Here is a 14435-nt window from a genome sequence, read left to right as displayed (position 1 = left end):
GTGTGCCACATTCCCCACCCAGGAAGCACGCGCCTCTCCCCCCCCCCCCCCCCCCCATGAGTGACCAGCGGTTGGCGACATGTGGCTCTGGAACCGCATACGGCTCTTTAAAGGAATGCTTCGTGACCTTTTTTTATTAAGGGCCACCACCCGTCTCGTATTCACGTTGAAACAATGCGACTCTAGAAATATTGACAGGGGTTTTTTTATCACCGAATTCGAATGTTTTTTTATCTACTTATTTTCGTTGCCGACCTCTGTCCATGACTCTCCACCATCACCACCACCACCCTGGCATACCGCCCAAAACGAATACAGCAAAAGCATAAATTGAAGAAATATCTATAAAACACGTTTTGCCAGTATCAAAATTATGAAAACAGAACAGGCTGTTACCCTTTCTGGCAATAATTCAGGAGGTACTAAGATGTTCAAACACCCAAGAGGCACCCATTGCAAATGTACATTAACCACACGTGCTTGTGGTTAAACAAGCAACTAAACCTGCTTTGATAATGTACGCACAGACTTTGAAACTGATTGACCTACACCAATTTAGTTTTAGAAAGTATAAAATTGTAAAAAGTTCTTCATTTAATTCTCCACCACCATCACCGCTGTCAATTCTCCCCACGACTATCTCCCCCCATGACCTCTATCTCTCTGCCCCGATTATTTTCTCTCTCTCTGCCAGCATCTCTATCCCCCCCCCTCCCCGTGCACTTTCTCTTTCCCCGTGTCACCCCCCTGTCTCTGCGTGTGACTCACCATGTGCGCCACCCTCTTCGCCGTCTGCAGACGGAATCCCGAAACGTAACACAAATACCTCGCATTTTTACGTGCGCGTCTGCCAATGCCCTCCCCTATTGCAACAGAGATGTCCGTCTGATTGGACTCTCACCTGCTATTATATGCTTGCGAATGACAACGATATGTTCAGGAGCTCAATGTCGATGTCCGCTCACCACGACGAGAGGGCTTTAGGGGAGAGAGAGTTCGTGTCGTTTTGCTGTTCCCTCCCCCGTCGAAGGTGCGCTGACCACAGTGGCTTACTGTACGGTCCATGGTATGTGTTGAATGGCCACAATCGCACTGCTGTGCCTCGTGTTTTTAATTTTCCATTCACGGAGATTTGCGCATCGGCCTGTTGATGTTGTGATGCGGTTGATGGTTCCACCAGTCAGCGTTCTGCCCGGATCTGGGCGAGAGTCGAGGCCGATGAAAGCAGAAAGGGGGTGGGGATCGGGACTCGAGTCGGCAGGGAGGTGCATTGTCGAGGTCTTGATTGATGGGTAGATTGTCTAATAAACAATGAAAGTGATCTTCATCTCTTCCGACACAAATATAAACACGTGTTTTGGTCCATTTGCCTCCATTGGCCTTCCAGACCAGTGCTGTCCAGCCGCGTTGGCGTAAGCAAATGAATGGTGCGACTTTCAATGATAATACATTTAAAACATATGTACGGCCCTCGGGATAACACGCATCGACTGTCGTGCTTGTAAAACCCGAATTGTGTGTGCCAATCATACACGCCGTGACGTCACGTTGAGGGCGGCTGAGCGAATTGTACAATTTCTGGGCAGAACGAGAAACGGGACACACGAGCAGGGAAGAAACGAGACGAGAACAATATTCCGCTATCGAATCGAATCTCGATACGAGACGTCGATCGACTCGGGAATCGGACTGGGTGGATGTGAGTATTTGTCAAAGCGACATGTGAACCTTATGGCGGGACCCAGGGGTCTCATAAGCAACCCCCCCCCCCGAATCTCGCAATAAACTGCGTTGCGACGTCATTTTATGTATGTTGAAGGCGAACGATACGGCCGTCTATTCCTCTAGGCGAGCTCTACACGATGCGCTCATCAAAGTTTCAAAATGTTGTTTCTTCTGCGCATTCGTCCTCGCTGCTGCTTGGCCGACACGGCAGCGACAGAACGATCTGCGCCAGGCGGGTCGCGGCGTTTATCTGCGCGGTGGGACGCAGTCGCCAAAAAGAAATACATAAATAAATTTCGATTTTGACTTTCGTTTTTTCGGGACCCCGGGGTCCCGCAATACGTTTCAGGTGACGCTGACGAGCTGTGACCGCTCCTCCTCCTCATACTCGTGCTACGATTTATGTCTGTCCTCCACCGCTACACTTGCTACCTGTAGCTGTAATTGATCTCTATGACTGTACGTGATCACTATGTCTGCACTTGATCTATATGGCAATATTTAGAAAAAAACTAATTTCTTTAGAACTGCTCTTTGTGTTTCGTTTGTTGTCCTTCCCCCGCAATTTCGATCGGCACGGTTGGCTGCGTACGGTGCGAAATACATTTAACATCTTACATACGTTATCTCTATAGCTGTAAGTGCTCTCTACGGCTGTACTTTATTTCGGTCCAGAGGTCTACTCTTCAACAATTAAGCTTTTGATCTCAGCGGGTTATAACCTGATTATAAGTTAAAAATTTGCACACGCACAGACTCACAAAGACCTTAACAGACTGTTGGGGCAAGTGCTGTGAGCGAGCACCTATAAAGGCCGTAACGGCACACGAGGGGGTGGGTGGCCAGGACCACGCCCGACCGCCTTTGTCTCCCCAGTGGCGATGTTTACACACCGCACCAGGTACTCATTTGAGGCAAAGTCGACCTAGGGGAGGCCCAGGACCGGTTCAGATAATCGTCACTGGTGTTGACCGTGAGCGGGAATCGAACCCGGGTCGCCGGGTTCATAGCGCGGCGCACTAACCGCCACACTACCGCACACTTACGCATACACACGCATAATCACACACACGCATAATCACACACACGCACTGCTAGTTCCCCACGTCCGGCGGAGTGGACGGCTGAGACGCAATGGAAATGTGTGGCGGTTTCCAAATCCCGGGCCGGATTACTCACAACCGAATTCGGTTCCGCACTCTCTGGGCTACGGGAAAAGGGGCGGGGGTGACAATGTGGGAGACAGGGGGCGAGAGAGCGAGTAGAGCAAGAGACGAGAGCGCTGTGGCGGAAAGAGCAGATCTATCCCTCGGCGATGCTGGGATTTAACAGATTCCCGCTGGATCCTGCACCTTCCCACGGGATTTAGAGAACCAGAGCGACGCACTGGACCGATCTGCACGCCCCCTCCCCAGACCACCCCCGCCCGCCTCCATCAACGTCTCTCCTCGTGCGTAAAATTCAATCCATGTGGCGCGGAACCGTCTGGCACCGTCCGTGTCGTCGCTGCTGCTGCTGCTGTCGCCTGGTGAGCTGTTCAAACAGGGGGAGCTGCGCATTCGCGTTTGACACGCGTTCTATACGACTTCAGCTACGCGTTATACTGCGTCTGAATGCAGCTGCTGGTCGATATGAAACGCGCCTCTCTCCGCGATAACCCGGGCGGCTCCGCCCGTGCCCGGCTGAGCCGCGACGCGTCGTGACTCGCCGCTGTCACTTCTCAAAGCGCCGCCGCTTCCAACGGAGAAACAACACGGACGGCCAGCCGCGCGGGCGGGCGGGCTCGCGCGCGTTTATTTCGGACACCGAAAGACGCGGAGAGGAACAGAGAGACGGAGAGAGAGAGAGAGACAGAGAGGCTATCACGAGTCTGACTGCCGAGGCTTGCGTCTCAACGCACCATGGTGTTCGAGCGGAACAGCACTCACATCCTTCCCATGCACACGGTGCGCACGTGCGCGGTCATGTTCTCCGTGGGTCTCCTCGGCAACCTCCTCGCGCTGGCCATGCTGATTCGCACCGCGGGCCGCTCCTGCATCAGCTGCAGCAGCAGGGGCGGCAGAACCGGCACGAGCGGCACCTTCAGGGCCGCCTTCGGGTGAGTGATGGGCGCGCCGAGTGGGACGGGTTGGGAACGCGTGGCTGACACGTGGCGGTGGTGTTGGGGCGCGCTTATGAACCACAGCTCTGTTTAGATTGCCGGTGGACCGAGTGGGCCACCTCCAAGGCACGACTCCAACACCTTGGTTCGGAATGGTTTCTCGGCGCATCTTTGCAGCAAGACTTGATCAAGCCTGTTGTGCTTCAGTCAGTCTGTAAAATTGATCTACGGGACCCTTTTTGTATGTATGTTGAATTTCTTTCGCGCCGTACGTAGTCAACCGTGATAAAATCGGAGGTGGAGATATGCCGTGCTGCAAGACATGCGAGTTGGGCGCGCGGGCGACAGTACAGCAAGCGGATCTGTTCGGCGCTATCCCCTCGTAAGCGCGGTGGGTCTTCTCCGGCTTCCTTCCGACAGGCAGCAAGACACCTCCTCTCCTAGCTGTATACTCAAAGGGGATTGGCCAAAAAAAACATTCCAAAGGAAAACCGAAACTGTAACAATGACTTGGGACTCGGAAATAACTTCCCCAGTCGCGTTGCTCATGAGCATAGCCATAACGATCAACAGCACGTGGCGCGCAAGTCGATCGAGTACGTGAGGTATCACGTGCACGTGGGACTGTGGGGGCCGCGACCCACGCAACCGGCGGTCGCATGGGGAAAGTATTGGCAGTATTAAAGACTGAAACAGGAGGATTTCTCCACAAATCTGGCCGTCGCCTGACGATGCTGGTTGTAATAACTGGCGAAACGTCGTACTCCAATTGTAAATGTCGTGGGTTTACTCTCCAACACACCGGTGTGCTGTACTAGTGACTACTTGGCATGTTTTGTTTACGTGACAACCCTTACTAATTGGCCGTGTCAAGTGGTGGCGGGTTTAACGACACATTTATATTTAGGCGATCTAGCCCCCCAAAACCTCTATTATGGTTAATATTTGGTCGCAAAAGCCTCCTCCTACTACTACTGCAACTTGTTAAACTGATCAGCAATAAAGCGAGATCGTGTGTTTGGGCCTGCGATTGCTTCGGATTCAAATCCCGGGATCATCACACCTCCGGGATCATTCCAAATTGGTTACCGCCTTGCTGCTGGGTTGTAAAGTGACAACCGGTGGTTGTACAACTGGATACGTTCACGCGCGTCAGAGGAATGTGGAATGGACTGTGCGTTGACCCGCCGGACCGGCCGGGACACAAGGCACGGGAGTTGCAGCGACAACGATATTCATTTCTTCGGTTGTGTTTTTTTTATTTTAACCTGACGCTGGCCACCACCATCACTTCTGATATTATTATCACCATCATCATCATCACAATGGCCACCAACCTCCATTATCATAGTCACCTTCCCCCTGTGACCATCATCACAACCTGCATCGCCATCACCACCAATACCGTCGCTGTAACAATTACATCACCACTTCCTCCACGAATTAACAAAATCACCTGACCACCACTTCCAACACCACCATCATTATTATTTTTGTTGTAATACATGATTGTTCATTGTATAACTGCATACCGTGTAAGTTACAGATTTTCATACATGTGTTTACGTGCTTTGCTATGCACGTGGTCAATCGACAGCACCTTGCAATGGACACGACCCCTTGCAAACGAAATGTTCCATCTCAAGGTTTATCCAGGTGACATTTTAATGTTTAAAACCACCACCACCACCACCCACTGATCAACCACCACCTTCCCCCACCACCATCAGCAACAGCAGCGGCGGCGGCGGCAGCGGCGGCAACGGCCGTGAGCTGGGTGCCTTCTACACCCTGGTGCTGGCTCTCACCGTCACGGACCTGCTGGGCACCTGCCTCACGAGCCCCGTGGCGATCACCGCCTACGGCCGCAACCTCACGGTGCCCGCGCTGGGCGGCGCGGGGCTTTGCACGTCCATGGCCGCGTGCATGCTCTTCTTCGGCGCCGCCACGCAGGGCATCGTGTGCGCGATGGCCGTGGAGCGCGTCCTCTGCATCAGCGCGCCGTTCGCGTACGCGGGCAGCGCGCATCGCGACGTCGTGCTGCGCGTCACCCTCGGCCTCATCTTCGCGGGCGCCGCGCTCCTGGGCGCCGCTCCTCCCTTGGGCATCGCCGACGCCGTGGTCTACGAGCCGGGCACGTGGTGCTACGTGGACATGCGGCCTCGTGGCGGCCGCGACGGCGTCTCTGGCGCCGCGTTCCCGCTCGCGTACGCGTCCGTCATGGCCACGCTGACGCTCGTCACCGTGGTGTGCAACGCGTGCGTCATGGTCACCCTGGGCCGCATGATCAGGCGCAAGAGGGTCCTCCAAGCGGCAGGGCCCGGCGGCGCGGCAGGGGCTCGCGAGAGGCGCCGGCAGCACCGGCAGGAGGAGGACAATCTCACTCTGCTCGTGTCCATCACCCTCGTGTCGCTCGTATGCACCACGCCGCTCACGGTACCCGCTTGCACTTCAAACTACAGGGTGTTTCAAAAAGATGGACCCAATTTCAAAACAGCAGTACTGAAATGTAATTGAAATTGTCTTTCTCCTTTTTTTCTCCCTTAATTTTACTTCCGTAAAGCCCACCGAGCTATGTAGCTCCTTTTCAGAAGCGACCTGGCCACAAATGATAGCTCAGCGAAGTGGCTTATGTGGAAATTAATAGCAGCCGAATACTGTAAAAGCACGTTTCGAAATGTGGAGGAAATAACCGGAGGGCCCGGAACAAAATACACGCGACCACGGGGAGAGACACAAACCTGCTATATACCAGGCGAGGGAGATAACATCTCACACCACCGCTCATCTGTGTATCTGTGTGTGTGCGTGTGTACGCGTGTGTACACGTGTGTGCGTGTGTGTGTGTGTACGCTGCGCTACGAACCCGGCCACCAGAGTTCGATTCCCGCTTACGGCCAACACCGGTGACGATTATCTGAAACGGTCCGGGGCCTCCCCTAAATCAAATGAGTACCTGGTTGTGGTGTGTAAATATCGCCATTGGGGAGACAAAGGCAGCCGGGTATGGTACTGGCCACCCACGCCTCTGCGTACCGTGCCGGCCTTCATAGGTGCTCGCGAACAGCATTTGCCCAACAAGTATGGTAAGTTTATACGGGGGATCTTTGTACACGTGTGTGCAGCCCTTTCATCAGTCTAAATGTTGGTTATTGTTGATTCTTTCTTTTCAAAACCAGCTCCCACAGCTCGCCACCAGTGCCAATAAAATATCGCTGGTTCCTTCCGATGAAAATGGGGTCCTTACGTGAGTGCCGTGACAGATGCACGTCACTGGTGGTGGTGTAGACAAGCCGGTACGGACGAGGCAACTTTATCAGCGCCAAACACCCAGCGTGAATGAAACTGCATTGCTCCTGAGTGCCCTGACACTGGTCAAGGCTACTTTGCCCTTCAGCACCCCTGGTCGCGTTGTACATTAAAAATGAAACACCGCGCCGTGTCCGCTAGGCGGCACCACCACACAAACCAAACACAACGAAGTTCCAAAGAAATGAGTTTTCAATCTAAGAATTCACCTTTCCGTCAAGATTGAAAACTCATTTGTTTAGAACTTCTGTTTTTGTGTTTAGTTTGCAGCCCTTCCCCCGCACCTCCAAATAGCACCACCTGTGCTCAAGATCGGCCTCCGTAGAGGAGGCTCGTGAAAGACGCTAGTGGGCATCTAGAGGAAGTCGACCTCCACAACGGAGGGCAGAGGAGCGACGCTCACAACAACGAGCGGGACGCCTGATGGATAAAACGCAGCAAGTCGGTACAGTGGGGGGGGGGGGGGCACAGGTGGTGCATCTGTCAGTCATCTCAGTCAACCCATGACACCTCGGTTTGTCCAAGTGACCTCCTGCCAGCGGGCCTTCGACAACTCCACGTGGCATCAAAGTTCACCTAGCCTGGCACCTCCGATTAGCACGGTTGGCCGGCCACGTACGGTGCGAAAGAAATTCAACATACATACACGGCGCGGTGAATGCGATGAATATTTTCTGTGGCCCGTCAGCCAATGTAGCAGGCAAAGTTTTTTTTTATCAAGGAACATTCCAAGTAAAGTCGCGGCCGTGTTAAAGACGAAACAGTAATTCGCGGAATAACGTGGAGACAGTGCCACACCTAAGATTCTTGTTTTTACATTATTACATATATACTGTATACTTAAGCAACCGTGACAATAACCGTTTATGCGTTTTTACCAAAAAAATATAATAAAGTGGCTAAATGAAATATGGGACGCCCACTCCGGCTGCCCTTCTTTTGTAAGTCAAGCGCTTTTGTCGCCGCACCACCTGATCCAGGGGTCGGCAAACCCCGCTACTCCGGAGCCGAATGCGGCTCTTAAAGGACTGCTGCGTGACCGTTACTTATTAAGGACCCAACGTCTTGGACTCACGTGCATTGCGGCTCCTGAAGTATTGAGTGTTATTACCAAGTTATATATTTCTTTATTTAAAATGGCCCTTTTTATATTCTTGGTTCTTTCGGTAAAGTCACGTAGAAGGGAAACAATAAAATAATAAAAATATAAAACAATAAAATTCTCACGACGTTTCGATTGCAACACAAGCCATCATCGTCAGGTTACTTGTGTTGCAGTCGAAACGTCGTGATAATTTTATTGTTTTATATTTTTATTATTTTATTGTTTCCCTTCTACGTGGTGACTTTACCGAAAGAACCAAGAATATGAATCCCTGCAGTCACGAAAGCTTTAAATCAAAATGGCCCTTTTAGTTATTTCGGTTTGCCGACCGCCCTCACCTGGCCAGATGAGCGTCAGCCTACTGCAGCTCAACATCCGAGGGTAACGGGCAGCACAGAGGATTTGCGCAGCGGACACACCCGCGCTGTTTCCCCGAGCTCACGGGATCCGCCGTGCCCTGCACCCTATCCTCCTCGCAGGTCCGTGCGATCGTCAACGCCGTGACCTCGAAGTCGGACTACAACCGGGACCTAAACGCTCTGCGGCTGCACGCCTTCAACCCCATCCTGGACCCCTGGATGTACCTGCTGGGGCGCCATTCGTTCTTCGTGCGCATCCGTCGCTTCGTGCGCCGCCTGTGCGGCCGCTGCCCGAGGCCGTGCCTAGGGAGGGAGACCCCGGGGAAGGTCTCCCGCGCCGCGCCAGGACTCCGCAAAGCGCTCGCGGACACGGGGGCTGAGAGGGGCCTCGTGTCGGTTCGGCGTGGCGAGCAGCAGTCGCTGGATCAGCAGCAGCAGCAGCAGCGTGATCCCAACCATCATCCTCAGCGGGAACACACGGAGCAACGTCATCAGCAGCAGCATCAGCAGCAGAAGCAGCAGGATCCAAATTATAATCAGCAACAGCAGCAAGAGCAGCAGCAGCAACAACAATCCCATCATCAGCAGAAGCATTGGCAGTTGGGGATGCTGGGGCGGCATTGTAAACTGCAGCAGCAGCAGCAGCAGGTACAGCAGCAGCAGCTTTGTCATTTGCAAAAGCAGCAGCTGCAGATGGTGCCACATGAACAGCAATGTCTATAAAAGCAATAATCTAATCAGCAGCAGCATAAACAGGAACAGCATCGTAATCTACAGCAGCAGCAGTAATAACGGCTGAGGCGGCAACTGATGAAGTAGCACAGTTATTTGCTGCACGTCAATTATGAGCAGCAGCAGCACGAGCTACCTACTCCTTCTGGTCGTGATGCACGATACCCACTAGCAGTTGGTGAGAGTACTTGGCTTGCTGCTCCTCTAGGTCGACTCAAGAGTAGAGTTAGGAATTGCTTGCAGTGTGTTCAACACTAGCACTAGAGCAGGGGTGGGGAACGTCCGGCCCGCGGGCCGTATAAGGACCGCGAAATCATTTGGGTCTGGCCCTGCCAAGGCAACCGCAGGCGGGACTCGAAATTCAATAAATCTAGGAGCAAACCTGGAAAAGCAGTTGCGAGTAGCAGAATAATCAATACCAGCTAACATCATCACACGTCTCACCAAAGAGAAACAGTTCCAGCCATCACATTAGGGGTGAGTTAATTTAATGTTTGACCAAATTTAACAGGCTAATTTATATGGCCCGCGAATGGTGTTATAAACATCCAAATGGCCCTCGGCAGAAACAAGGTTCCCCTGCCCCTGCACTAGAGAGACAAAGGTGCCCCATGCAGGCGTGTGTAGTATTTACCAACACCGCACCCCCGTGCGCTTAGCCTGCCTCAATATGTGCTCGCTAACAGAACTTACTTCTACAATCTATACGGCTCAACAGAATACCTTTCAGATCCCGAGATATCTCCACTGCTGGATGAAGGCTTTCTCCGTTCCGTCGTAACCCCGCACGGGTCCTACGATGCAAAAATCCATCTCCCTCCTCAAAATCAACTGAACTCATCGCTCCATCTTCGCAAGGATCAACCTCTCTGGCGAGCTCAGTCGTTTGGCTGCCGTTCGACCATCAGTCTCGTCCATCACCATCATACCCTCTAGCCATGACGTGCCCTGACCAAGCCTGCTTACTTTTTTATTATAGCAGTCGATATGGTGTTGTCATTTGTGCTTGGTCTTTGATCCATGCGTTCCTCTCCCTGGCTCTCATTGTAATACCCAGCATACATCTCTCATGATAATATCCAGCATGCATCTCTGATTGTAATACCCAGCATGCATCTCTCCACGCTTCTTTGCGCCCTCTTCAGAATTGGTCACCAATGCCTTTGGCAGTGTTCCACCCGCAGGGTCATTGCGAAACTCTCCCCGAATTGAATGTCACAATTCACCGCTCATCCCGGTACGCACGCATACACAAGGGGCCAGTCGACGGACGACGCACGCCCGAATAGCCGAGTCTCTCCTTCGCGAAGGGTTGTGAGCGTACGCACGCCAATAAACACAATCGGTGACGCCGGACTGGCCGTCGCCAATACGGAACAAGCCCCTGGCGTGTTCATAACTCGCAGATAACAACGCCACCCGCATTACACGAGGGATGGGGTGGGGGATAAGGTCAATGGCACCTCATCCTCCTCCTGCCACTCATCTGAGTGGGGGTGGGAGGATTGATGCGAGGTGATTGCCGGTAGAGTTGAAGGAAAAGCGCCACGCTGGGATTCCATTTCCTTTTTTCCAGGTCACAGGCGCCTCTCCACGCGCGCCTCGCTCTGCTAAATAAACACGCGAAGGGGGAGAGGCACGCGTCTGCCACTTCTCTGCGCGTGTCTTTTTTAATGTGCAATATGTCGCAGCGCATGATGTTGATTGATTCATCGCCAGCTCTCTAAAAAGCACTCCAGCCCGCCTGCTCTGTCCTCTTTTATTTGAAATATGTGATCTCCATCCGCCTTCGATAATCGCCAGTAACACTGTGGCCTTCCGATGAAAAAATGCATAATAGGAGACGTTTCGGGCAATGGTCCTTCTTAACATGCAGATACATCAGAGAGGTAGAGTGGAAAAGAGTTCCCGACTCTATGCTCTACTTTTCCGTTAAGGCCACGGTGTTATTAACGAATGTTAGTGCCGAACGTGTTAAGTTATTTGTGCATCACTGTCAGTTACGCTAGACCAGGGGTCGGCAACCAAAACAACAAGAACTGGACCCCCATGGTGAACTGGACCCCCATGGTGAACTGGACTCCCATGGTGAACTGGACTCCCATGGTGAACTGGAGTCCCATGGTGAACTGGACTCCCATGGTGAACTGGAGTCCCATGGTGAACTGGACCCCCATGGTGAACTGGAGTCACATGGTGAACTGGACCCCCATGGTGAACTGGAGTCCCATGGTGAACTGGACTCCCATGGTGAACTGGACTCCCATGGTGAACTGGACTCCCATGGTTAACTGGACCCCCATGGTGAACTGGACCCCCATGGTGAACTGGACCCCATGGTGAACTGGAGTCCCATGGTGAACTGGACTCCCATGGTGAACTGGACTCCCATGGTGAACTGGACCCCATGGTGAACTGGAGTCACATGGTGAACTGGACCCCCATGGTTTACTGGACCCCCATGGTGAACTGGACCCCCATGGTGAACTGGACCCCCATGGTTTACTGGACCCCCATGGTGAACTGGAGTCCCATGGTGAACTGGACCCCCATGGTGAACTGGACTCCCATGGTGAACTGGACCCCATGGTGAACTGGAGTCACATGGTGAACTGGACCCCCATGGTTTACTGGACCCCCATGGTGAACTGGACCCCCATGGTGAACTGGCCCCCATGGTGAACTGGAGTCCCATGGTGAACTGGACCCCCATGGTGAACTGGACTCCCATGGTGAACTGGACCCCATGGTGAACTGGAGTCCCATGGTGAACTGGACCCCCATGGTGAACTGGACTCCCATGGTGAACTGGAGTCCCATGGTGAACTGGACCCCCATGGTGAACTGGAGTCCCATGATGAACTGGACCCCCATGGTGAACTGGACCCCCATGGTGAACTGGATCCCCATGGTGAACTGGACCCCATGGTGAATTGGAGTCCCATGGTGAACTGGACCCCCATGGTGAACTGGACCCCCATGGTGAACTGGATCCCCATGGTGAACTGGACCCCATGGTGAACTGGACCCCCATGGTGAACTGGACTCCCATGGTGAACTGGAGTCCCATGATGAACTGGACTCCCATGGTGAACTGGACCCCATGGTGAACTGGAGTCCCATGGTGAACTGGACCCCCATGGTGAACTGGACTCCCATGGTGAACTGGAGTCCCATGGTGAACTGGATCCCCATGGTGAACTGGACTCCCATGGTGAACTGGACCCCATGGTGAACTGGAGTCCCATGGTGAACTGGACCCCCATGGTGAACTGGACTCCCATGGTGAACTGGAGTCCCATGATGAACTGGACCCCCATGGTGAACTGGAGTCCCATGGTGAACTGGACCCCCATGGTGAACTGGAGTCCCATGGTGAACTGGACCCCCATGGTGAACTGGAGTCCCATGGTGAATCTGGACTTCCACGACCAGGGGTCGGAAACCAAAATAACACGACGAGCCATTTTTTTTTAATTTCCAGAGCCGCCACTGCAGCCCTTGACAAGCCACCGCATGATGCCCCGGAGGCCCGGTTTTCCGAGTCCGCAGCAGTGTTTACTCCAACACTCATTTCCCCCCTGTTGATATTATTTGAATGAAAGGCCACGACGCTGTACCTACCGATATGCGTACGTGTATGTGCACGGGTAATTTCTCGTCTTTTGTACGTATAGTATTTATACCGTAGATGCAAGTACAGTGTGTGTATGTATATAGAGAATTGTGTTTATAATGTACACGCGTAAGTAGTGCGAGCGTAGAATCGTGTGTAGTAAGTCTGTGTAAGTACGCGTGCAGCATGTAAACACGTATGTACGCTTACATGTGAACACGTGAATACATGGGTGGAAACCATCATCGTCGTCATCATCCTCACCACCAGAGGTTACCCCGTACAACTATGAGTAAACAAATTCAGTGTTGTATTTTAATTGTAACACGGATACCCTGGCGGAGATTTGTTCGGGAATGAAATTGAAACAAAAACAAAACGAATTACGGTCCGTCTCTCTACGCGTACAAATGAATCGGGGTTTTTTTTTTCGTCAGCCTATCGTCGTTAATTTGGTTATTTTTTTTTGTTTAGGCCGGGGTTGGACCCACGAAGCTAAGAAGCTCTCTTTTCTGCAAGTGGTGGGGGGTGGGGGGGTGATTTAAGGAGACGACTGTCAGAAAGCATTGGGAGAGTAGCGTTGGGGTAAAGAAGTCTACCCTGGGGGGTAAGGGGCCGTCCTTGTCTTTTCTTCGTGTGTCCTGGTGCTGACACAAGTGACGTCACGAGCAGCTCAAACAGGCGACCGCGTGCGGTGCTCCAGGAGCAACGAAGGCGTTTTTACATCGCGTAGGGGGCCGTCCATAAATGACGTCACGCGATTTTGAATGATTTTTTACCCCCCCCCCTCTCCTCGTCACACGGCGTCACAAAAGTCAGACCCCCCCCCCTCAAATATGACGTCACAAAGCTCTGCCCCCCCCCCCCCCGCCCCCAAAACCATGTTTCCATTTTGAAAATAAAACATGCTTCAAATCGCTTCAAACTATTGTCATTGTAGTGCGTATTTAATGTGGCGCTGCACTCTGATGTTGTAGGAGAAACATTTATTAAAAAGTCTATTTCATTAAGTAGAACGTGTTGTTTATATTTATTTAAAGTTGCGCATTTTTATGTGACGTCACATTTCTCAACCCCCCCCCCCCCCCTCGTCACACATGGGACCTTTTTGGGCAGCATCAAAAATAAGAATAGGTTTTACCCTTTTATGTCAATAAAACAGGTGTTAAAAAGACGATGGCTTGTGTTGCTATCGAAGCATCGTGATCTATATAGCTATTTTTCTATCTACGTGACTTTACCGAAAGAAACCAAAGAGTATTCGGTGTTAAGATGTTCAAACACCAAATAGATACCGTTTGCAAGGAATTGTGTCTGCATTAACTACACAGTACTTGCGTTGAACATGAAAACAAACAAGCTCTGATAGATAAACACATCCCTGCGGAGGGAGCTGGTAGGAACGTTGGGTTGCTTGGTTAATGGCCAGGGTCAACGGCGGCACCACCACGTGGTGTATTCCGCAAATATTCCCGACTGTGAGGGCGG

The 14435-nt window shown here is 52.3% G+C and overlaps 1 protein-coding gene across 1 annotated transcript; it reads left to right on the top strand.

Annotated features, from left to right (window-relative positions):
• The first annotated feature begins 1597 nt into the window (after positions 1–1597).
• On the top strand, positions 1598–14021 carry LOC116939436 (prostacyclin receptor-like). The gene is made up of 3 exons (XM_032947762.2): positions 1598–3823; positions 5557–6262; positions 8720–14021. Exons 1-3 carry the CDS (start codon positions 3627–3629, stop codon positions 9320–9322), a joined length of 1506 nt encoding a protein of 501 aa, XP_032803653.2. The 5' UTR covers positions 1598–3626; the 3' UTR covers positions 9323–14021.
• The last annotated feature ends 414 nt before the right edge of the window (positions 14022–14435 follow it).

The sequence above is a fragment of the Petromyzon marinus genome, chromosome 6 (assembly GCF_048934315.1).
Source record: "Petromyzon marinus isolate PM22_M1 ecotype Great Lakes invasive population chromosome 6, UKy_Petmar_22M1.pri1.0, whole genome shotgun sequence".
Taxonomy (NCBI): domain Eukaryota; kingdom Metazoa; phylum Chordata; class Hyperoartia; order Petromyzontiformes; family Petromyzontidae; genus Petromyzon; species Petromyzon marinus.
This window is presented reverse-complemented; position numbering and strand designations above follow the sequence as displayed.

Bases quoted from the DNA above. Each gene is read 5' to 3' on its own strand.
- LOC116939436 (XM_032947762.2), top strand. From the start codon at position 3,627: ATGGTGTTCGAGCGGAACAGCACTCACATCCTTCCCATGCACACGGTG. The intron at 3,824-5,556 runs GTGAGTGATGGG...CACCACCATCAG, and splicing joins ACCTTCAGGGCCGCCTTCGG to CAACAGCAGCGGCGGCGGCG. The intron at 6,263-8,719 runs GTACCCGCTTGC...TCCTCCTCGCAG, and splicing joins TATGCACCACGCCGCTCACG to GTCCGTGCGATCGTCAACGC.